Source organism: Alexandromys fortis, unplaced genomic scaffold, assembly GCF_014885135.2.
Source record: "Alexandromys fortis isolate MF-2015 unplaced genomic scaffold, M_Fortis_MF-2015_v1.1 scaffold_73, whole genome shotgun sequence".
NCBI classification, from domain to species: domain Eukaryota; kingdom Metazoa; phylum Chordata; class Mammalia; order Rodentia; family Cricetidae; genus Alexandromys; species Alexandromys fortis.
Genome location: NW_026067959.1, coordinates 3,276,985 through 3,302,178, shown reverse-complemented (window position 1 = coordinate 3,302,178; position 25,194 = coordinate 3,276,985). Strand labels below are relative to the sequence as shown.

General features: G+C 37.2%; 1 protein-coding gene across 1 annotated transcript in view; it reads left to right on the top strand.

Annotated features, from left to right (window-relative positions):
* Mtrex (Mtr4 exosome RNA helicase) overlaps positions 1–25,194 on the top strand; it is a 57,939-nt gene that overhangs the window by 13,270 nt on the left and 19,475 nt on the right. The window contains exons 8-20 of the mRNA XM_050152847.1: positions 2,118–2,242; positions 3,200–3,298; positions 4,113–4,215; positions 6,246–6,377; positions 8,103–8,182; positions 9,710–9,820; positions 11,441–11,542; positions 13,687–13,812; positions 18,346–18,496; positions 20,377–20,549; positions 21,270–21,338; positions 21,810–21,938; positions 24,373–24,483. Of these exons, the coding sequence (XP_050008804.1) occupies positions 2,118–2,242; positions 3,200–3,298; positions 4,113–4,215; positions 6,246–6,377; positions 8,103–8,182; positions 9,710–9,820; positions 11,441–11,542; positions 13,687–13,812; positions 18,346–18,496; positions 20,377–20,549; positions 21,270–21,338; positions 21,810–21,938; positions 24,373–24,483 (1,511 nt within the window). The remainder of the gene's footprint in view (positions 1–2,117; positions 2,243–3,199; positions 3,299–4,112; positions 4,216–6,245; positions 6,378–8,102; positions 8,183–9,709; positions 9,821–11,440; positions 11,543–13,686; positions 13,813–18,345; positions 18,497–20,376; positions 20,550–21,269; positions 21,339–21,809; positions 21,939–24,372; positions 24,484–25,194) is intronic.

The following is a 25,194-nucleotide window of genomic DNA, read 5'->3' as shown; positions in this document are numbered from 1 at the left end:
AGTTGTGAAGTTGAGACAGGAAGATAGGGAGACAGAGGTAGGAAGAAATGAGGTAAATGGGAATCTAGGCCACCTACCACGACCTTGCTTTCCTCCCCCACATTAGAAGCCCAATAACTATTTTATTGTTTTGCGGGAGGGGGGAGTTGGCTTTACATAGAAGATTTCTTTGTGTAGTGCTGGTTGTCCTGGAACTAGCTCTGTAGACCAGGCTGGCCTCGAACTAAAAGCTACCCACCTGCCTCTGCCTCTCGAGTGCTGGCATTAAAGTTGTGTATCACCAAAACTCAATTCTCAGTAATTATTTAATGTGAAAAATGTGAAAAAATTTATGGAACTTCTGGTTTACAAAGATTACTTTAGTAATTTTTAAGTTAATTTGGTTTTATAAACCTATGAATGCATATTTGTGAAAAAATACAATAGGTATGAAATAAGTAAATAAAATTGCTATAAATATATTTTTCCTCAGGCTGTTACCCTACTTTAACTAAAAAAATAAATATAGTTGCAATTTGGGGTATACCAGGAAATTTGATAAATTTAAAGCTAATGTTTAAAATGTACACACTCAAAGTAAGATTGAGTTTTATTGTCAGGCAGTGGTGGCACACACCTTTAATCCCAGTGCTCAGGGAGGCAAAGACAGGCGGATCTCTGTAAATTTGAGGCCAGCCTGGTCTACAGAATGAATTCCAGGACAGCTAGAGATACACAGAGAAACCCTGTCTCAGGGAGGGGAAGACTGAGTTTTAAGTCTATATTAGTGGTTCTCAACCTTTCTAATGCTACGACCCTTCAATACAGTTCCTCATGTTGTAGTGACCCCCCCCCCAACCAAAAAATTATTTCATTGCTCTTTGATAACTGTGTTTCTGCTACTTTTAGGAATTGTAAATATCTGATATGTATCCTCCTGGGGTCGTGGCCCACAGGTTGAGAACTGCTAAAATAATATAATGTAAGAAAACATCAATACTTACCTTTGCCAAATTCACATGGATACTTCTGAACACATTTTCTATTTGCTTTAAAAATAATGGGATCTGGGCCAGCTAGTGGGTTGTGCCTCTTGCCACTAATACTGGCCACCTGAACTCAATCCCAGGACCTGTGTATTAGGGGAGAACTGACTCTTTTTCTTTGATATTTCAAGGCAAGGTTTCCCTGTTTAGCCCTGGCTGTTCTGGAACTCTCTCTGTAGACCAGGCTGGCCTCAAACTCACAGAGGTCCACTGCCTCTGCTTCCAGAGTGCTGGGATTGAAGGCGTGCACCACCATGCCTGGTTGAGACAACAGACTCTTAAAAAGTTCTTTTCTGACATCCAAATAAGTACCTTGCCGTGGGGGTGTGCGCACACCCCCACCCACCCACCCACACTATAAAAACACTGATATAGAATCTTAACCCAAATCATGTGATATGCAAACTTAACTATGATTAAAAAACTTAATTTATTCAAATCAATATTCAGATGTGAACAGGGAAACAAAAATTACATGGAACAAAGAGCCATTGCTTTTGAAACTATATATTCAAAACTTTGAAACTGTATAAAAAAATTCAACTAAGTATTTTAAGTCATTGATACTTTAAAAGTATTTTAATAATTATTGTCTATTATAAAACAAGTAGCGAATATTATTAATTTAGAGATAGATTTAATGTTACTAGGACATTTTAACAGAGCTGTACCAACTTCATATCTACTATTCATCAGATCCATCTTTTATTTTCTGAGATTATGAGGGTAATTTGGGTAACATATCATATGGACTAGTAATAGCATATCTTTCAAATGTGTTGCTGGGCATTGTTAACCTCTGCTTCTCTGAAGCAGAACTACTATTAGCTGCCTTGGTACTGGGGCTCTTGTTTGTTAGGGGAAGGGTACAGTCTGGAGCTGCTTTTTCCCGAGTCCATCCTGCGCGAAGTTGCTTCCTTATTGTGCCTACTCCAAAGGTTCATGAACTAAAGTAGGTTTCAGTAAGTGTCTGTGGCTAAAAATATGCTTTTTAAAAGTGGTTTGCATGTTCAGTTAGTAAGCATTAGAGAAAATAATTTTAGATACTATCACTTAGTTAACACTTAATTCCAATCCATTTATTTTTCTCAGAGCGTGGTGTAGTATGGGAAGAAACTATTATTTTGCTTCCAGATAATGTCCATTATGTCTTTCTTTCTGCTACTATCCCGAATGCTCGACAGTTTGCTGAATGGATTTGCCACCTACATAAACAGGTACTTTCATACACTTTTCATGTCTTCGTTATTTAAAAATGTTACTGATTGGGATTGCCATACCCTTCTTATACCTTTTCCTGGTGCTCTTAAGGATAAAGAAGACAGTTTAATCTCAATCTGCTTCTTGAGTCAAATAGATTATCAGAATGAGCGGACTAATTAGAAATTGCCATCTCCAGGCTAGTATAGCTAAGCTTCTAAGAGGTGAGCTTTGGAATCTAATTTCTCAAGCTAATCCTGATGATCTGCCAAGTTTGGAAATAATGTAGTCCATTTACTCTGACAGTGAGGTACGAGTACATAGTAAGAGTTCTAAGGTCTTAGATCAGAAAAACCTACTCATCTCTTGACCATTTGATTTGGTAGTTCTTATGTAAATATGTTCACACTTAGTAATCACTGTTTCTTCTTTGAATTTCTAGTACAACTTTAATGTCTGTATAAGACTTTACATCAAATACTTGTTTATGAGTGTTGAACAAAACATTGGATTTTTCTGCACTTGTTTTACACTGTTACCTTTCAGAACTTACTTTTATGTATAAGTTGTCCAGTCACATTCCTCTCGCTGTTGCTTCTGTAAGATGGAAGCCCAGTGAATGTTCAGATAGAACTAGATCAATCTGCTGTGTTAAAAAGCCTCTGTGCTACAAGAGTTTTGTTTTGTTTTTATATATCAAGGATGCCTTGTGTCACCATATTAGCTAGAGGCATTGTTGTCTGTAATTACAGTATTCTAAGAAGAGCTAATGGGTAATGAAAGTTCATATCATGTTTGGTCTTGATTAAGGAACTGGGAAATTAATTTGGTGGTCGTATGAATTAGTAGGGCGATTTCCCTATTTTTCGCTTGCCTAGCTTTTAAAATTATTTGAAAGCATTAATTTTTTTTGAGTGGATCAAATATACATTTTTGTCTTGAAGAAATAAAATATTCTTTCTTTGTTTTTATAGCCCTGTCATGTAATTTATACTGATTATCGACCTACTCCATTGCAACATTATATATTTCCAGCAGGGGGAGATGGCCTTCACCTTGTGGTCGACGAAAATGTAAGGGAAATAATCCACATGTAATGTCATCTTTTATATGTTGCTTTCCCTTAATTTTGAGTTGTAGAAAACTATTAACCACCCTCTGCACATTTTAGTCTCAAATACTGCACTCTTCAAAAATGATTATAAGTATTTATATTTCAGATACTGTATTTGATGATGCTGTGGTGGTGCTCACCTGCAGGCTTTGGGAAGCTCAGATAGGAAGGTTCCTTGTCCCCAGGACATTGAGGTGAACCTAGTGAGATGGTGCTTTAAAGACAAATTGTATTCAAGACCTTCTTCCAACGCATGACTACTTCCTTCTATTCTCAGTGTTTGAAATACTAGAGAATCAAGGGCTGGGGAAATGCCAGATATTTTAATCTTGCTTCTCAGTTTCGTTCTCCCTTATCACATTTTGTTTTCGCAGGTCACTTATTTTAAGTGACTTTTGTTATTATTATTTTTGCTTTAAAGTTTCATTCTTCGGAGAAACTTTGTTTTAAGACATGTTTAGATTAAGCCGGACAGTGGTGGCACATGCCTTTAATCCCAGCACTCAGGAGGCAGAGGCAGGCAGATCTTTGTGAGTTTGAGGCCAGCGTGGTCTACATGAGCTAGTTCTAGGGCAGGCTCCAAAGCTACAGAGAAACCCTGTCTCAAAACAAACAAACAGAAATGTTTAGATTATGATTAAATATTTCTGAGCCAACAACTTGGTTCTAGGAACCGAACCTAGGCCGTCTGCAAGAACTACTCGTAACTACTGAATCATCTCTAGCCTTGATTATACATTTGCACAGTTACATGGAAGAAAATATGATTCTAGGGTGACTTCAGAGAAGATAATTTTAATACTGCAATGCAAGTGCTTCGGGATGCAGGTGACTTGGCCAAAGGAGATCAGAAGGGACGGAAAGGAGGAACAAAAGGTAATTTGGAACTTAGTTTTTAGACAGGAATTGTACATGTAAATTGAATAGCTAAATTACTCTATATTGTCTTTTATTTGATGTTTTTTGAGGAAACTATGTAAAGATGACAAAATTGGATGAATAATGGGTGGTCTGTTTTTCTTACATGGCATTAACTAATTTACTGTAATATACTCACATTAAGCGGGTAATTAGTGGGTTTGGGTATATTCACATAATCCAAAGTCAGCCCTAAATTTTCATAAAATTTAAATATTATGAAATTCATTATTTTAAGATATGCATCTTGATAATTTCTAGTCTATTCATAGAACTGTACAACTGTCCCTACCGTATATTTCTAAAGCATGTTCATTAACTCTTCTCTCTCAAAACCCTGTGCATTAGCAATCATTCTTCATCCTTTTTTCTTCTTATAACAGAGACTTAGGTCATCAGTAGTTTTGGTTTTTGCTTTTTTTTTTGTCTGTGAATTTTCCTTTTCTGGATGTCTCAAAAATAGAATCATATGGTCTTTTGTAGCTGATTCCTTTGTGTGAAATAAGATTCAGCTAGGCAGTGGTGGCGCACACCTTTAATCCCAGCACTCAGGAGGCAGAGGCAGGCGGATCTCTGTGAGTTTGAGGCCAGCCTGGTCTACAAGAGCTAGTTCCAGGACAGGCTCCAAAGCTATAGAGAAACCTTGTCTCAATAAAAAGAGGGGGATTCATATGATTTTATATTATGTTCTATGTGGCCAAATAATCTAAGAATATACATTGAGTAAATATGGAGTTGTTTCTATTTTTTTGTTGATTATGAATAAGGTCATAAACATTTGGCTTATACTACAAGTTTTTGTGGGAATATGTGTTTTCTTTTTTCCTGGGTAAGTTTAACTTTTTGGTTACTGCCAAATTATTTCCCAAAGTAACTACACCATTTAGCATTCTTCATGCTAGTCCTCTGAGGAGTGTACCTGGGTATCGTTTCCTTGAGTGTTTAGGCTGATACTTAGTGTGTATCTATTTGATTATAATCCTTCTAGTAAAAGTGAAGCCGTCTTTCAGTGTGCTCTTTATCTCTGTCTCCTGTGGTCACTGATGCTGAACTTCGTACTATATACTTTTGGCATCTCACAGTATGGGATTAATATCTGTTATAATCTTGTCTATTTAAAAGTTTTTTTTTGTTTTTTTGTTTTTTTTTTTTTTGTAAGATAGAGTTTTTCTTTGTTACAGCCATGGCAGTGCTGGAACTCACTCTATGGACCAAGTTAGTCTTAAACTCACAGATATCTGTCTGCCTCTCCCTCCCAAGTGCTGGAATTAAAGGCATGCACCACCATGCTTGTAAAAAAAATTATTTTTCTTTTTTTAAATTTATCTTATTGTGTATGTGTATCTGTTTGTATTTGTGCCATTGGGATCCATGGATCTGGAGTTACGGATGTTTTAGAGCCATGTGTCATGAGTGCTGGAATGCCAGCTCTGGTCCTCTTTGAGTAACAAGGGCTCTTTGCTGCTGAGCCGGCCGTTGCCTCGGCATCTCCACTGCCTGACTTTGTATTCAGTTGTCTTTGTTGAGTTATAAAAGTTTCTGGGTAGACCTATATCTGTAGATAACTTGAGTTTGTTGTTTCTGTGTTATCGTAGACTGGGGTTGTCTCTCATGTTGGTGAATATAGTCTCACCTTTTCTTTTTTGTCGTAACTGCCTCTACCCCTCATGTCAGCCACGGCGGCTGCTTTGTCTAATCAAGATTGTGAAGATATGAAATTTTTTTGGTGTTTCAAGACAAGGTTTCTCAGCATAATGCTGTCTATTCTGGAACTTACTGGAACTCTCCTCAGACTCACAAGAGATCCACCTGCCTCTGCCTCCTGAGTACAGGGATTAAAGGCATGCACCACTGTGCTCGGCTGATTATGAAGATCTTTCTTTTTATTTTATTTAAATATTTATATATTTGTTTATAATATGTTTATGTATTTAAGTCTGTTGTCCATTTTGAGTTAATTTGGGGTGTGATTTATTTGCCCTGTGCAGGTCCATCAAATGTGTTCAAGATTGTGAAGATGATTATGGAAAGAAATTTTCAACCTGTAATTATCTTCAGCTTTAGTAAGAAAGATTGTGAAGCATATGCTCTTCAAATGACTAAATTAGATTTCAACACAGGTATTACATAGCTTCCATGTGGTTTTAGTGTTGTGTTGGTTATACGTCTGTGTACTAGCATGCAGTTTGTTTATAATAATAGTATGTGCTCAGCACCTGTAAAAGCTTTATAAGGGTCTCTGAATTTCTTCCCCTCCCTTTCTCCTTGGCCCTAGTGCATGCTGGGCAAGCACTGTACCACTACAGCTAAATCTTTGGCCCTCTCCTATTTTACTGGAAGATATAATAACTGCATGGTTCTAACATTACTGAGAACCATTACAGTCATACCTTATTGTACTTCATTATTATAAACTTAGCTATTTTGCATCTGTCTCTGATTCATTAAGGGTAGGTCTCTTGGTCAGAATAATTCATCGAAAGCACTGTCCTTCATTCTCACAGCAAACTAGACCCACTCTTTGCCTCAAGTATGCTGAATTCTCTAAAACATTTAGCAGATGTAGATTCACTACGAATGAACCTCACTTAGAGTTGTAAAGCTGTGTAGTAGCATACATATATATATATATAGTATACATATATAGTAATATAGCCAAGACTGCCAGCCAAGGAGTTACTCAGTCCTGCCTTTGTGTAGGTGATCCAAATAATAAATATATTAAGAAATACTGAGTAACCCAAAATTAATTTTAGTTGTATCCAGGTATGGAGATGCTTGTAGTACCATCACTTGGGAAGCTGAGGTAGGAGGACTGAATGTGAGACCAGCTTGGGCAACATAGTGGATATTGTCTCAAAACAACCCAAACCAAAACTTAGTTGTCCTATTCTCTTTATGTACTTAAAATGTTTCCCATGGCTAAAGTAAGATGGCAGATAAATTGCTTAGCTTATAGCTTGCAGTATTATAAACACCACTTGTAAGCATGCTAGGACTCAGAGTTATAATTTGATTAATTTAACAAGTATTTTTTGAGCAGTCTGTTATTTGATTGACACAGTAAAGACAAAATGTAGTCACTAGCAGTATGGGCTTTGGAATTGTTTCGCTTCAGTTAAGTGCAGTGCTTATTTACACTAGCCCCAGTTAGCTCAGAGTGGTAACAGATGTGTAAGAACCTGCAGATAGTAGAAGTTAATGTTGCCTCTAAAGCACTTTAGTGTAGTTGTTTCTACAGCCCTAGCTGGTCTGGAATTCACACAGCACTCTTGCCTCAGCCCATTGAAATTCTTACTATTTTTATTAACTTTTCCTTAGATTAAGACTGCTAGGTGAGTGTCAAGGACAGTAAATTTTATTATGTGGTGGGGTTGCTTAAAAAAAAAAAACCTGATTCTTTAGTTTTATATAGACTTTTATTTTTTTTTTTTATGAGTGAAATTTAGGATCTTAGGATCACTTACCTTTTTTTCTTTTTTTTTTATATTTATTTATTATGTATACAATATTCTGTCTGTGTGTATGCCTACAGGCCAGAAGAGGGCACAAGACCCCATTACAGATGGTTGTGAGCCACCATGTGGTTGCTGGGAATTGAACTCAGGACCTTTGGAAGAGCAGGCAATGCTCTTAACCTCTGAGCCATCTCTCCAGCCCCCTTTTTCTGGTTTTTTGAGACAGGGTTTGTTTGTGAAACATCCCTGGCTATCCTGGAACTCATGTTGTAGACCAAGCTGGTCCTGAACTCAGAGAGATCCACCTGCCTCTGCTTCCCAAGTGGATTAAAGTCTTGCACCACCACTACCTAGCATCACCAACTCACTTTCATATTTTTCTCACAGATGAAGAAAAGAAGATGGTTGAAGAAGTATTCAGTAATGCAATTGACTGCTTGTCTGATGAAGATAAAAAGCTCCCCCAGGTGAGTTACTACAGTAAGTATGGATTTTAGCAGGTAGCAGGCATTTATAATATAGTTATTTATTTTATTGCACTGTAGCATAGTTGGCCTATGCTCTCAAACACCTTCATATATGTTTCAACTTGCTAAAACGGTGCCAAGCAAAGATTTGCTGCATGTGGGAGGTTTTGTTTTGGTTTATTTTTTTCTTTTTCTTTTTCGAGCCTGTCCTGGAACTAGCTCTTATAGACCAGGCTGGCCTCGAACTCACAGTGATCTGATCCGCCTTCCTCTGCCTCCTGAGTGCTGGGATTAAAGGCGTGTGCTACCACTGCCCAGCACCTGAGGGATTTTTAAAAAAGGACATAGCATAATCTAGAAATTGTTTCTTGTATTTCTGTATAACAGAAATTTTATTGTTGATTATAAAGTCATTAACTTTCTCATTTCATAAGAATATTGAAGAAAGAGTATACCTAATGAAAGTTATCTATTCTTTAAGGAATAATTATCACCTGGGCCGTGGTGCACACATTTTTGATCCCAGCACTTGGGAGGCAGAGGCAGACAGATCTTTGTAAGTTGAAGGCCAGCCTGATCTTCAGAGCTAGTTCCAAGAGAGCTAGTACTGTTACACATAGAAACTCAGTCTCGAACAAAAGAAAGAACGAAAGAAACAAACAGGTGCTTTGCTTTAATCTAGTTCATATTTTTCTTTCACTGTTGGAATTGATTTGGCATCTAAAATATGATAACACTTAGGTGCCACTCCCAGGGATTTTGGTAGAATCTTTAAAATTTCCCATATCATTTGCTGTTCATCTGTAGATTAAGACAAAAGGAAAATTTTGAAGGTTATACTGTGTTCTACAAATGAATGTTTTGGTTTTCAGAGGATTTGGGTTACCCTACAATTACAGGGACATGTTTCTTGGAATTTCAAATGGTGTTTTAACTTGGAAATTTTAAGATGCTTTTCCTTCCTAGGTGAATGGTGAGTGTTGAATGGCTGCTCTGTGGCTTGGTGCATTTTATCCTAAAACAGTTTAATGTGGGCTTTGGCAGCATTGTAGAGAATGCACTCTTCGGCTAGCTGTTCTTTTGATTCTAAAGTTTATACTTTAATGTAGTTAAGAGTTTGAACTGCCAAGATCTTTTGAGTTTATTGATTTAGTTTTTAAGAGATAAAGGGTTTCCTGCTTCAACTTCTGGAATAGCTGGGACTATGAGTGTAAACCTCCATGCCATTTTACAGCTCCTGCAGCCACAGCCTAGACTTTTGTGTGGGAGTTAACTCACAAAGCTTACCACTTTGAGGAGCAAAATATTTGTATGTATTTAAACATGGTTGTCATATTAAAGCTAGGCTACAGTTATATTTCTAGTTTAATATGCAGGAATATGGATTTGATTTTGCTTTTATTCTGGGAAAGTTTTTTAAAAGTTTTTTTTTTAATACAAATGTTTTCTTGTTTATTTACATATTTTTTCAAGTTTCACATTTTAAATTCCTTTTCCGTATAACAAACTTTTTTTTCAAAATTATAGGTTGAGCACGTACTTCCTCTTTTGAAGCGGGGGATTGGTATTCACCATGGTGGTTTACTTCCTATTTTGAAGGAAACTATAGAAATTCTCTTTTCTGAAGGATTGATAAAGGTATTGTTTTTTAATTTTTTTAAATGTCTCAAAATTCTGTTGTATGAGCAATGTTAAGTTCTAGTGACCATTGTTTACAGACGAGTTTGTTGTTGTTTGAATTCACAGTGTTGGAGGCCAAACCAGCCTTTTACCACCCAGACCCAGTGGCAGATTTTTGGGATCTTTTCTTGTCCTGTCTTTTTCTGACACAGTTGTCAGGCTGTCCTCCAGCAACCGTCCTCCTGCTTTGCCCATTGTGTGCTGGGTTATGGGTGTGAGCTATTGCGTCTGCTAGCTTTGTATTTCGTCTACTTTCTACAAAATTAGTTTGTATAGAACGCCTTAGGAAAGTGCATTACTTTAGGTGATGAACTTGACATAGTGCCCTTTCAAAAAGGAAGTATGCATAGAAAAAGTTTAGTTTCTCATGGAAGTGACACCACCTGGCTGCAGTACAATGCGGAATGTGCTAATAGACTTGAGTTGACTGGGTAACTGCTCATCTCCCTCAGGCTTGGTTGATTTTTTTTTTTTTCTTTTGATTTTTCAAGACAGGGTTTCTCTGTAGCTTTTGGAGCCTATCCTGGAGCTAGCTCTTGTAGACCCTACTGGCCTCAAACTCACAGAGATCTGCCTACATCTACCTCCCGAATGCTGGGATTAAAGGCGTGCGCCACACTGCCCAGCTTGATTGATTTTTAAAGGGTTAGTTTAGATATGAGTTGTTTTTAGGATATTCAGTTGCACTCAGTGGGAGGTTGCCTATCCCAACTGATGCCTATCCCAAGAAATGGGATATTAGAAATAGGAAACAACTTTAGTATATAACTATTTCTGTTTTTATCCTGAGACTCCTCAGCCTTAAGAAGAACGTTTAGAAGAAATACTATTTTAATGAAGTGTTAGTATTTACACTCAGATCCTAGTAAGTCCTTGATAATGTTCTTCTATAAATTATAAATTTTGCTAAGCTTAATTATTAATGGATCATTTTTTAAGAGTATGAGTTGAATTAAAGTAAAATAGTGGTAAATAAAAGAAGAAAGTTCATCCTGCCCTCTATTTTCCAAAAATCTTCACAGCATACATTCAAATATTGTATGACTTTTTTACAAACAAAAGGTTACTGTATTGCTCTTGTTACTTTGGCATGTAGATGGTTCATTTTCTAATGACTAGTATTCTTTTGAGTTGATGCAGTATTATCTTTCCTGTTTATGAATATTTAATACTTTATTGACTTAGAGCTTTGTATGACTAAACCAACTGTTTTTGTTGATAAAGGCCTCGGATTCAGCAGTCATGAGTCTGCTGCCCTAGAAACTTAATGTTTTTTTGTTTTTTTAAAGAAACCTAGTTGTAAAGCGATCTTCAGAACTACTTCATTATCAGCAAGAAAGCCAGGAAAGTTGACTGTGCTTATTATTCAATACTTCTGTCCATCATAATTGTGCCATGTTATATGATGTAATATGTATTATTTAATAGATCCAGAATTCATCTTGTCAGTTATTTTTACAAAGCATCATTAAAGAACTAAGCGTAAAATTTAATGCTAGCTTTAGTTACGCTTGTAAATTATAGCAGTTTTTAACTTAAAAATCCATTAACTAATTATATAATTGCTTGTTTATTTAGGCCTTATTTGCCACAGAGACTTTTGCTATGGGAATTAATATGCCAGCTAGAACTGTTTTATTTACAAATGCCCGTAAATTTGATGGGAAGGATTTTAGATGGGTAAGTAACTAACTGTATTTAAAAATAATAACTTATCTTTATTTTATCTCACATGACTTTGGGTCATATCATTGAGGTTTTTAGTTCCAAATGTTTAAGACCTTCAAGTATAAGTTTGAAGTGGAGTTTCCCTAATCTGAAAATCTAAACCACTTCAAAGTCTAAAGCTTCAACACTGATACAGTGTCTCCAAATGTATTGGAATTGGAGACATATCAGATTTTAGGTTTCCAGATAAGTGATGCTCAGGTTTGTGGAGATATCTTAAAATCTGAAGTACTTCTACTCCCAATCATGTTAAGAAGCAAGTTTCATCAATATTAGATCCTTTTCATTTGTACCCTAGCCCCTTAGTCAGATTTCCTTCAGCAATAGCATGCCAATGATTTAAGAAGTTACTTAAAGCACACTACTGCAACAGCTGTAGTAGCACCACTTAGACTTCACCTTTTAGACTAGAGGGCCACAACAGTTTATACACATCTCATTTCCAAGGAGGAAGGAAAGTTGAGAGTATTGCTGAAACATTGAATTTGGCTAAAGTGTGAATCTGATCTCAAGGCAAATATCCCATTCAGCAGTGGTTACTAAGCATAGGGTAGAGTGCTGATAGATACTGGGGTCCTAAAGTGAAAACAAAAACCGGAGCTGTGTATGGTAGCTCACACCTGCATGCTCAGTGTTTAGAATGTAAGGGCAGCTTTGAGACTATCGTAGTCTGTAATAGTGAGTTCTAGGCCACACAGGGCTGCATAGGGAGACCTGCAATGTAATGATGCCGCTGGATTCTACTCAGATTTTTTGGGCTGCATTTTGAAACATCTGATCTTATTAGTAGTCTTTTTGTTCTTTTTTCTGATGTCCTCCTTCTTTCTAGGCTATCAGTATGTCTTCTTAATAATTCTTAATTCTTCATTAGTCATAAGTCTAGCATAGACCTGGACCTTCTCTGTAGGAGTAAAGTACACAGGCACGTGTGGAAGTCATGGCTGGTTGTTCAGGTGGTTCAGTGCTGCTGCTAGGGTCCGAGAAAAAGCCCCCAAAGAAGACTAACAACCACATATGCAATAATAAGAGCGTTTTATTGATTCCACCATGGGGTGGCAAAAGAGTGAGCCCCTAAGAAAATCACAAGTTCCTTTTAAGCGGAGTTAGGGGAATTTCAAAGAGGAGGGATTAATATGGGGTTGATTGGTGGAGGAAATATTAGGCTGAGAGCTGACTGGTGGGAGGCCTAGTGGTTAGGCTCTTTCCCATAGCAGGGTAGAGGAAGCTGTCTTTAGCTTGCGTTAAGTCTGGGTGGGGGGCATCTGCTGAGTTAGCAGAGGAGCTTTGGGGGGGCTTGGGGGCCTGCTGAGCTAACAGAAGTACTTTGGAGACCTGCTGAGCCAGCAGAAGGGCTTTGGGGGTGCTTGCTGATGGTTACCCATAAGTTGTGGTTTTCATGAGACCTGTTGGCTCAGCTCTGTCCCATTCTAGTGAAGTGAAACTAAGACCTGGTTTTAGACCTCCAGGTTTGCTGCCTCCCCCCCCACCCCCAGCCTATTCACTGCCTCGTTAAGATCCCTGGACAAACAGGATACCAGTATTTTAGGTTGTCAGTTTCTTTGCCTTTGTAAGGTCAAAAAACCTGATCTTTCCCCACTAGATGGTCTTTCTGACAAGTGACTCTACTAGCCCCCAGAGACATCTACCAAGAATTGTACCCCCTCCATGGGTGGGTGGCATTTTCGTGTTAATTTAACTTTGAAGATTAAGAAGTTATTATAGTGAAGAAAGAAGTTATAGTTGTTGAGTTTGCTTTGTTGTTAGTATTCTTAAGTTTTGGGGTTTTGTTTTGTTTTTCATAATATCTAGTTGAAAGGTATTTTTTATGTTAGTATGTTAGCCAGTGTTTTCTGGTAGCTGGCTTTCAGATACTGACAGTTGTTGGTTTAGTGCATAGATAAGTCATTTTAGAACTAAAACCTAAGTTTCATGAGAGTCCCACATGCTTTTCATTGCTGTGCCTTAACTTTCCCAGAAGTTCATTTTAAATGGTTTCATGAAATGTGTAAATTGTGAATGCTACAATAAAAGAAAATATCAGGATATACTTTTTTAACCAGATTTTCTCCTAAACTTAAAAATGCTATCGTATTCAGATTTCCTCTGGTGAGTACATCCAGATGTCTGGCCGTGCTGGAAGGAGGGGAATGGATGACAGAGGAATAGTAATTCTTATGGTAGATGAAAAGATGAGCCCAACAATTGGAAAACAACTACTTAAGGTAAGAATCTGTTTTCTCAAGGATTCTAGAAATATACTTTAGTGACTGCTTTAAACTAAGTTTTATTGCCTCATACACCTTTCAAGATGAGTTGATGCTCTATAACTATCTGGGTGTAGGATGGTAGAAGAGGTTTACCATTTATAGGCAAAAGAGCAATTAGCAATTCATGCAATAAAAAAGATGTGAATATGGCCAGAAAGGGCAGAAATACAGTCTTTACCCACCAGAGTTAGAATGCTCTCTACCTCCCTCCTCTGTGGGAAAGTACTCTAACCTTGAGAATAGGAGGTAGGATATGGGATACCAGTACTTACCTTTGCAAGGGCAAAACTCCCAAAACATTAATTCAGTACTTCACCTTTGGTTCATCCTCTTTAATTTCAAATATACTAATCACAAACTTATATTTTTCAACTTTATTGTAACATAACCTTTCCCTGTACCTCAGTTTTCTTTCTTTTTTTATTCCATTTCTCTTGTGTTGGGAGGGCAGTATGCCACAGCTCACTTGTGGAGGTTGGAGGACAGCCTGCAGGAGTCACGTTCCAGGGATGGAAATTAGGTTAGGTCTTCAGGCTTATGGCAAACATCTTTCCCTGATGAGCCATCTACCTGGCATTCATTGTGAATTTTGGATAGTCTGGGATTTTTGTTCGTTTTGTTTTAGGCAGGGCCTCATGAAGTAAGTCCAGGTCATCCTCAGACTTGCTATATTGCTTCAAACTTGTCTTGATCCTCTTTTTTCCATCTCCTAAGTACTAGATTACAGGTGTTTGTCACCACAACTGGCCTTTAAAAAAACTTCTTAAGGAAATTGGCATTGGCTGCTTTCCTTCTCCACTTAGATGTTATGAAAGCCCCAATGAAAGAGAATTGTAACATCAACTAAAACACAGTATTAACTGCCAGCTCATTAGCTTCTTTAACTGAAGCCTTAGCATGTTACCATAGTTTTATGTTAGTGTCTATGATATGCTGTTTACCTTTTAACACTTAGGAACTATTTGAAAATTTTTAAATACAGTATACTATAGCAAAAATGGATAAAAGTGTATAGTCTTCATTTTTATGTGAGTGATGTCATCTTTCTGTATATGAAAGTCATATGGTATATGGTAGCTTTTTTTTTGTTTTGTTTTTGTTCTTTGTTTTTCAAGACAGGGTTTCTCTGTAGCTTTTGGAGCCTGTCCTGGAACTAACTCTTGTATACCAGGCTGGCCTTGAACTCACAGTGATCTGCCTGCCTCTGCCTCCCAAGTGCTGGGATTAAAGGCATGCGCCACCACCTCCCGGCCAGTAGTGTTGTAATTGGAGCGGCGGGGCTGCGTCCCCAGCACCCTGGCTGCCAGCTAGCTTATGCCCCGAAATAACAACACACAAACTGTATTCATTTAAACACTGCTTGGCCCATTAGCTTTAGCCCTTACTGGCTAATTCTGATATCTCGATCAACCCATCTCTAATAAACTGTGTAGCACCGGTCTTACCGGGAAAGATTCAGCATGTCTGACCTGGCGGCTTGCTTCATGGCGTGCGTCTGCCTCAGTGAGCAGAGCTATCGCATCTGCCCAGGAGAAGGGAGCTGCCCAGGAGAGGGGAGCATGGCATCTCTGAGCTCACTTCCTCTTCCTCCCAGCATTTTGTTCTGTTTACTCCTCCCACCTATGTTTTAACCTATGAGGGCCAGCCAAGCAGTTTCTTTATTTTTTTAACCAATGACCTTCCTCCATCACAGTAGCACTTTTTGAAATTATTTTTTATTTATTCTTGATTATTTTATATATTATAAAATGTGTCTTGATTATATCTGCATCCAACTGGTAGTTCTTTTTCTGAAATAAGGTCTCATACTGTTGAACTGTAGTCCTTCCTGAATTAGCTTTCTGAGTGCTCAGACTATCTATAGGCATTTGTCACTTCATGATCTTATGGTATCTAATTTTCATTGTCAATGATTAATTACTTGTATTACTATTATCATCAAAGATGTGTGTGCTTGTGTATGTGTGCCTGCATGAATGTATGTGCACCACCTCTTTGCAAGTTACCTGAGGCCATAAGAAGGCTGGATCTCCTGGAAATGGAGTCACCGGTGGGTAAGAACTGTCCAGTGTGGGTGCTGGGAACTGAACCCCAGTTTCTGGAAGAACAGCAAATGGTCTTCACCTTTGAGCCATCTCTCTAACCCTGAAAGCCTGTTCATACAGAGCCACATAACTTTAGTTCTTCATGAAAATTATGCAAGACTCAATCTTCAACTCTACCAGACAGATAAATTTATCGATAAGTGAAAAGTTACTAGCTTTTTAAAATAGTATGTTTCTCTTTTATTTTTCTTCTGTTTTATGAACAGAAAATACAAAGTTTGGTATAAAGTGTGTGATTGATTACAGTATCTGTATACAGTATTCTGTCTGCATGTATGCCTGTAGGCCAGAAGAGGTCACCAGATATCATTACAGATGGTTGTGAGCCACCATGTGGTTGCTGGGAATTGAACTCAGGACCTCTGGAAGAACAGCCAGTGCTCTTAACCTCTGAGCCATCTCTCCAGCCCCTGATTACAATATCTAAATGTAGGAAATGTGCTTGTCATATTTTACAGCTGAACAAAATCATGAATCATAATGAAATTATATTTAGGAATATTTATTTAGTTGGCAGCATCATAAAAGAAATTGAACCCAGGGTGTTTAGGATGGTAACTACTGAACCCAAACATGAGCCTTTTAATAAGAAGGATAAGCTAAATATTAGTCGAAAGTACACCGGAGAAAACATCTACAGTAGTTGACTTAAAAGAAGGAATAAAGCAGAAGAACTAACTTATAAATTGGAATTTAAGTTGCTATCCTTTCTATGTGATCTGGCAAGTTAGAATAAATGGTATCACCATATTTCTTATCATTTAAATGAGAAAAGAAGTGGTTAATAAGGGCCTTGGGTTCATATGGATGTGGAATGCCATTTTAGGGGTCAAGCACTCAGGTGAGCTGGAATAAGTATTTGCTGTTTATTTAAGTCCAGATTTTATAGCGAAAGTAATAAGAGGAAAAAAAAGCCAGAAAATTAAAGGCAGGATCTGATTTGTAGAATTTCAAAGTACTGAAGTTGTTTTAAGCTACATTTCTTTTCCATGAATATAGGTTTCCTGTTAACATTGCCTGTTTGGGGCCTTCTTTTTAAAGTAGATAAAGTCAAGAGTTTTAGAAACATCATAGCTGGTACCCTAGTGCAGGCAGCTCTTGCCTTTTATTTGTTTATTTATTTAGGAATACTTCATCCAAAACTTGAGTAAAAGTATGTACTATCCTTCAAAAAATTCTCTCTATACATTTAAAATTCTGAAGTCCCAGTAGTTGGCCAATAAGTACTCTAACAGCATTTGTTCAATTTATTTATACACCAGTTAGTGCTGTGTGGCATATATAGTAACAGTTGTGTTTCAGTGTGCATCTTCTAAGGATTTTGTCTTTTCAAACACTTGCAACGAGTTTATGGGTGTTTAAGAGAAATATGCTCATTCTTTATGTTATGTGAAAATCCTGGCAGCCACCTTGAGGAGAGATGGGAAAAAGTTAGGCATGGAAGAGAAATAGATACCACTTAAGAAAGGAAAAAGCACTCCCAAGAATGGAAGTGGGTTAATGAACTGAGAAAAGAATCCAAAATAATTTAATGATTCTTCTGTATGGATATACAATTGCTTTCACATTTGCAAAGTATTTTATAAAGAAAAAATGCTTCTCAGGAGCTGCTGCTAAACAGTGTGAGCTTAGAAATTGAGGCAGATTTTGAATAAAAATTTTGGTGCAAGTTAACAGTTTTCTATAGTAAAAAATCTACAGCAAAATAGTGTCTGTCTCTTCTTTGGTAACAAATACATTATGGAGGTGAAAATGATTTACCAGAGTACAGAGAAAGATTTATAATGTGGGAAGTATATTAGCATGTTTATGTCACGAGTTCCCACTGCATTGTTTTTATCCAGACACCATCATAAATATTAGTATATTGTGTCACAGCACAGCAGGTTGTGCTGTAGTCACTAGCCTCAACCTTAGTAGCCTAAGGTTTTTTTATGTCTCTGACCTGCTCCATGCTCTTCACAGGTTATTAGAACAGATTCTGCTTAGCATCCTTAAAGAGCCAGCCGGATGGAGTGTCAGCCTCGTCAGGAAGGAGAATATAGCTTTTCCTACCAGCAGTTAAACACATGGTCAGAAAGTGACATGTCATTTTCTGCCACATTTATTGATCCTGTACACTGGGAGACCAGAAAGGCAATCCTACTTTGTGCTTGGAAGGAGAGAGAGCTTAGTATATTTTGCATACAGCCTACTGATTTTATTCCTACTGATTTCATTCACCCTTTACTTTAACCATTTTATCACTTTGCTTTGGTGCATTCCCCCCCCCCCCCCCCCCCCGAATAGAGCTTGTATATTCCTGTACTTGTTAGTTTAGGATAAAAAGTCTTGTGTAAATTTCTTTTAGAAATGTATAAAATTGTCATGCTTTTTCTTTAAGGGCTCAGCTGATCCTCTGAATAGTGCTTTCCATCTGACCTATAACATGGTTTTGAACTTATTACGAGTAGAAGAAATTAATCCTGAGTACATGCTGGAAAAATCCTTCTACCAGTTCCAGCATTATAGAGCAATCCCAGGAGTAGTAGAGAGTAAGTCAAATTTCATTTGTTTAACTGGATGTGACTGCCTTACTCGTTGTTTTGATCCTTTTTTTTCCCCTAGTAAAGCAAATCATGACCATTAAGATAAAAAATGTGGAAATGTATTCTGCGTTTATAGACTATAACATTCAAAATCAATATAGACAATTCTGTCAAGATACTTTTTTCTAGTTGGATTAACCACAGTATAATTTGTGATTTTAATATATATTTTATCCAAAATTCCATGTCCTTGAATAATCATGTAACAAAAAGCTCAATATAAAATTTGATGTATAAGATTAATCTATTATTTTTGACATCTCACAAGAAGATGGCTCAGTTAGTAGAGCATCTACTGTACACACGAGGACTTGAATTGGGATCCTGGCATCCATGGTTTGTTTGTTTTATTCATTAGGAGGCAGGTGGATTCCCTAGTGTTCACTGACTGGCCACTTTAGCTAGCTAGTTCATAATGAATGGAATTCATTCATTATGAATCCATGTCTTAAAAACTAAAGAGAGGAAGGAACATCAACTCTGGCTTTGAAACACATGGGTTCCAAGGTCCTCATGCTTGCACAGCAAGTATCCAGCCACTGAGTCATCTTGTCATCCCCTTCTGTAAACTATTAGGTCCCCCACCCCAGCAATTTCCTTCTGTCATGTGTGCTGTTATTCTAGTTTTTAGTGAATTAAATTCAGTTTCTGTAAATATAAAAGTAACCAGAAACACAAAAGACCATCTGTCTTAAGGAGTACTCTGCAAAGTTTGAAGATAATTAAATGACTAAATACAGTTGCAGCACCCTTCCTGGTTACTGTGTTAAACTGTCAGCTAGGAATATTCTATATATTGTTTCGATTAATCTCTAGGAAAGATTTGTGAGTTATGTATACTATTCTTATCCTCTCTTTTCTTCAGTTAAAAATTTGAAGCATACAGGTTAAAGAAAAGTTCGATATAAATCCAAAGAAAAGAATATAGTCCACTATAAATTCATACAGCTATTGTGCATGGGTTTTGCACAGAATAACTATAGAATGAAGTTGAGACCTTACTCACATTATGAACAAAAATTAATTCAAAAGTTATGAGCTGAAACTAGAAAACTCAAACAGCATAGATAGAATGTACAGTAAACTCTTAGGACTCAACAAAAGACAGTTCAGTTTAAAAGGAACAAACAGACTAGGGGTGTGGCTTAATGGTTATATTCTTTTCTAGCATGTGCATGACCCTGGGTTTAATACACTAACGATAAACCATAAAGAAATGGTAAAAAGTACATAGTTGGAAGCTGAGCATCATTGCTGGGAAATACAGTTCAAAACCACTTCACACACTAACTGGGATCAGTACTTTTTAAAAAGATAATATCACAACAAAATGGTATGTTACTGTAGAAAACTGTTAAAAAGTTCCTTTGGTTTAATGGAGAATTACCACATGACCCAGCAACTCGAGACTCATGGTTGAGTTGAAAACATTTTCAAACAAAGACTCTCCATGAATATTTATTATAGCACCTTGGACAGTAGCTGAAGAGTAAATGTCGGGCACATATCCACCAACTGTAATGGTTAAGTGAGTATGTTTTAACACTGGATTGGAGGCATAATGGAGTGCTTTTGGAAAGGAGCTTAATGTTAGAAGGGCAGAGTAGGGAGTAGAATCATACACACTGGATTAGCACAGAGGATAATGGCTACAGAAGAACATTGAAGTGACTCTTAAGAGAGACAAGGTAGACGAGACAATTCCTACTCATAGAATCTTGGTGACTGGCTTTGTTCTGTAGAGTCATAGTAGAAAAGTAGTCTTGGGTGTAATGTATGTGAACTATGCAGTAGTTTTTATAGCTTTGTCTGTGCTTTATTTACAGAGGTCAAGAACTCAGAAGAGCAGTATAATAAAATAGTGATCCCCAATGAAGAAAATGTGGTTATCTATTATAAAATTAGACAACAACTTGCCAAACTGGGAAAAGAAATTGAAGAATATATTCATAAGCCAAAATACTGCTTACCATTTCTACAGCCAGGTCGCTTGGTAAAGGTATGCCATGGTTTCTGAATAAATTATGTATATACTATAATATCTTAAAATGTTTTGATTAAAGACTGTTATTTTTTTTAAAGAAATGTCTTTTTTTTTAATTTATTTATTATGTATACAACATTATGTCTGCATGCCTGAAGGCCAGAAGAGGGCGCCAGACCTCCTTACAGATGGTTGTGAGCCACCATGTGGTTGCTGGGAATTGAACTCAGGACCTTTGGAAGAGCAGGCAATGCTCTTAACCACTGAGCCATCTCTCCAGCCCAAAGACTGTTATTTATATTGGCAAAATGTTCCTGCTACAGGATGTGATTAGGATTCATCATTTCACCTGTTTGACATTGTCCCAATTTAGGTGTTTGCATGAAGGCTTCTAGCAACACTTCAGTTTTCTAATTATGGAATGCTATCTAAAATGAGCCAGTTTTAAGCCTCAAGTCATTAGATATAAAATACTTAATATTCTGGGAACAGTGTTGTGTTTTCACATTTGTTTTCCAGTTGAGAGGTTCCTCTTGTGGCAGTTCTGAGAGCTGGTGAATCTAGTGTTGTGTGTTTTTGTTTTGTTTTAATATAGAATTGATACCTTGAGATATTTTAAAAGCATTAGGACAGTTCAAAAATCTTATTAGTCTATATTGTAAGTAGATATAGAAGGCTACAATTGTATATTCAATATAAAAACTTTTTGTTTGCTTCCTTGTTTTTTTTTTTTAGGTGAAAAATGAAGGAGATGATTTTGGCTGGGGTGTAGTAGTGAATTTCTCAAAAAAGTCAAATGTTAAGGTAAACTTTGCCCTTGAAGAGTTATGGGGGTTTCTAATTTCATGAGTTCACATTTCTCCTTTTTGAATCCATCAGATTGTTACCTACTACAACTAAATAATAATAATAATAATAATAGACTTAATTTCAAGAGTAGTCACTCTTAACAAATTAACAAGATCATATTTCATAGAGCTAGATTTTTGATGCCTTACTGATTTTGTTGCTTTTCTAATTTTTGCACACTAATTGGAAATTTGCAAGTGATATTTAGTGTTGCAAGTAGTCATGATGATAATATTAAGTTAGAATTAATAAGCATCTAAGTTACTCTTTTGCTTTGTCATCGGCAGGAGTGCTTTGAGGGACACAGAGACAGCCTTATGCTGTGAGCATTTTCTGAGCTGTGTGTGTAGTAATGCTAAATTTTGAGAAAATAGCCCCGCTCACACACACAGTTAACGCACTTGCCTGTTTTGTCTGCTTTCCTAGCCTAACTCTGGAGAACTGGACCCTTTGTATGTGGTAGAAGTGCTGCTGCGGTGCAGCAAAGAGAGCCTGAAAAATTCTGCAACCGAGGCAGCAAAGCCAGCAAAACCTGACGAGAAAGGAGAGATGCAGGTCTGTGAGTTTTTCATCTTCAGATTTATTATGTAAGCTTTATTAAAGTTTTTTAATTTAGGTAAACTTTCAATTAAATGTAACACATTTGAAAAAGACGAGACAAAAGAAAAATTAATTTCAAGAACACTTGTCTTACCATATGAAGTGCTCACTGTTTGCTGTGGGTGTTTTTATCCTAGTTAGTAGGGCTTGCTCTCAAGGTCCTGTGCATGATGCATGCTAGGCAAGTGTTCATCATTGAGCTGTATACCTTCTATTTTTATATTGGTATAAGTAAGATAATTATTAGTAAAATCTTATTACAGAGATTCTAACTGTCTGAAGCTTAACATCATGCTAGAATTTTGTTTGTAAATAACATGGTATATTGACTAGGTTTTTTTAGGAAATGTATTATAGTAACTTGGTTTCTAGGAAATAAAATCTGCCACTGTTTATTTGGACCAATAAATCATTATAGGATGTGGAATTGGCAATGTTTAAAGAGTTTAATAGTGAATGTTTTTAAATGAGCTAGACGTCTATAGTTCTGAATACTGCCTACCTTTTGATATCTATTCTTCAGTGTTCTAGTTTGTTCTCTAGAATTCTACCATAAAAATACATTTTTATTAGTTTCCTAGCACTTACTGCACATACTGACTGCCTAACTGTAAAAGAGGCTAGAACTCCTCCTTTGGTGCATATTCTGTACCTGGAGGACCTTAGAAGTTACTGTAACTGGACAGAGCAGATGTGTGGCACTCATCTCATGGGTCTCTGTTCTCAGGAGGATGTTGGTAGTAAATCACCTTCTATTTTTATATTGGTATAAGTAAGATACTCAAACATTGGCCTCTGTAATTCTAGGTTGCTTACTGTCTAACAGTCTGTTACCCAGTTACTGAAAATGGGCAGTTTATAGTGTGTGTGTGTGTGTGTGTTACATATGTTCATATGTTTGTATGTGGATAGAGGTGAGTATAGGATAGACGCCTCCTTTTTTGTTTGTTTGTTTTTTGAGACAGGGTTTCTCTGTAGCTTTGGAGCCTGTCCTGGAACTAGCTCTTATAGACCAGGTTGGCCTCGAACTCACAGAGATCCACCTGCCAGTGCTGGGATTAAAGGCGTGCGCCACCACTGCCCAGCTTACTCTACCATATTTTTTAAGACAGCCTCTCAACTGAACATAAGGCTCACTGATCCAGAAATGCCATGGATCCTCCTGCCTCTGCCTCTTCAGCGCTGATGTTACAAGCACCTGGCTCTGTGCCAGCTTTTACATGGGTGCTGGAAACAAAACTCAGGGTTATGCTTGCACACATGAAACCTATTTATTTCATTTTGAAGCCTCTGACCCCTAACTAGAAATCTTCCTGGGTTTTATTTTTTAAGATTTATGTTTTAGTTTTGTGTACACTGAACATATGAGTGTGTGTACCAGTGCAGTTGCCTGTGAAGGATGGAAAAGTGTGTTAAATATCCTGGAGCTAGCGTTACAAAAGCTTGTGCAGAAGCAGTCCATACTGAACCATTTACACAGAGCCATTTCTCTGGCCTCAAAACTTCATATTTCTAATTAGGGAACTCTTAAGGCGTTCCTTTTCCTAAACTTAAGGATACATACTGAACTATTTTATGCATAATAATTTAACACATGTTATGATGAGGAAATTGAAGCATAGAAAAAGTTAGGTAGTTTGTCCAGGATGCTGGAGCTACCTGAAGGTTGACTTCAAACACAGGTGATCTTAAGTATAGAATGTGTAATAAACCATCATACTACTTCCACTGAAGAAGGCCAGTGCTTTACTCACATCTTTTTGCCTGTGCAGGTCTGTGTTGTCAGTAAGACAGTAAGTCTTTTGGGGACCATAAGTATAAATATAGTACGGCTGCGGAAGACTAAGTACTGACAGATGTGAGCCTAGGAAATGGTTGCCTTGCTGCTTGTGGATTTAGGCCTCCAAATTATAGCAGTCAAAGAAGCAAAATGTATTTGTTGGTGAGGGGAGGCATACTTAACTGGAGAAAGCATGGGGAAAAGTTTTCAGATGTGTATTCTGGAAGATGATGTGTAAGGGGATGCATTTCCTCCTCTTTAAAGAGCCCTTTCTTCTTTCCCCATCTCACTCCATCTGGAACCTTATGTTCTTTCCTAGGCTCTCTAGCCCTCTTACACAGGGGCATTCATCTGTAGTGCTGATGTTTCTAAAAGTGCCAAGTAGTGAGAATACAAACATGAATAAATTAGACTCTGAAGAGAGGGTGTTTATTTAATGTAACATTTGTGTGACTATTAAGCTTTGCGGTAGTTTTCACATACTAGGGTTTAGGCTTTCATGGTAAGCAGTTCATCTGTGACATACTATAAATGCTACTTCCTTTGGACATATGTAGGACATGACTGGAAATGTGGCATTCATCTGTAGTCTTCTATAACATTTTGTAGGTTGTCCCAGTTTTGGTGCATCTCTTGTCTGCCATCAGCACTGTGAGGCTTTATATCCCGAAGGACCTTCGGCCTGTGGACAACAGACAGAGTGTTTTAAAGTCCATACAGGTATGTGTGTTAGTTTAGAACTTAAATATAAATCTTGCATAAATAGGATTTACCTAAAAATGACTGAGAGAATTTTAAATATATTTCAGACAAACTATAAACACATAATGAGTTTGCTTCATAAAACGAGTCATTGCAGATCTGTTCTGAGCACAGCGTCAATGTATATAACAAAGGAAGACTCATAAACTGCACTATTCATCTTCACTGTTCTATAAGAAATAGAATTTTTTATTCATTACAATGCTTTATTTGTGATTGGGTGGTGGTGGTGTACACCTGTAATCCTTACACGTGGAGGCAGAGGCAGTCTGATCTCTGAATTTGAGGTCAGCCTGGTCTACAGAGCAAGTTCCAGGACAGCCAGGGCAGTTACACAGAGAAACCCTATCTCAAAAAAGTCAAAATTAATTAATTAAAATAAATGCTTTATTTTCAGTAGGAAATATACAACTTTCAAAATTTTTATTTTCTGTCAGAAATAAATGAAAAAATTGGCTAAAAACAGTTGAATAGCAATTACTATACCTTACTATACAGAGAGGCTCTCTAGAATTTGAGAAAACAATGGTAAATACATTGCTTTCATTTTAGAGTAGGAATCTTTTTAAAGATTTTTTTTTTATTATCTGTTTGAGTATTTTGCCTGAATGTATGTAAACATGCCTGTGAAGGTCAGAGGAGGAGGTTGGGTCCCTTGGATCTGGAAGA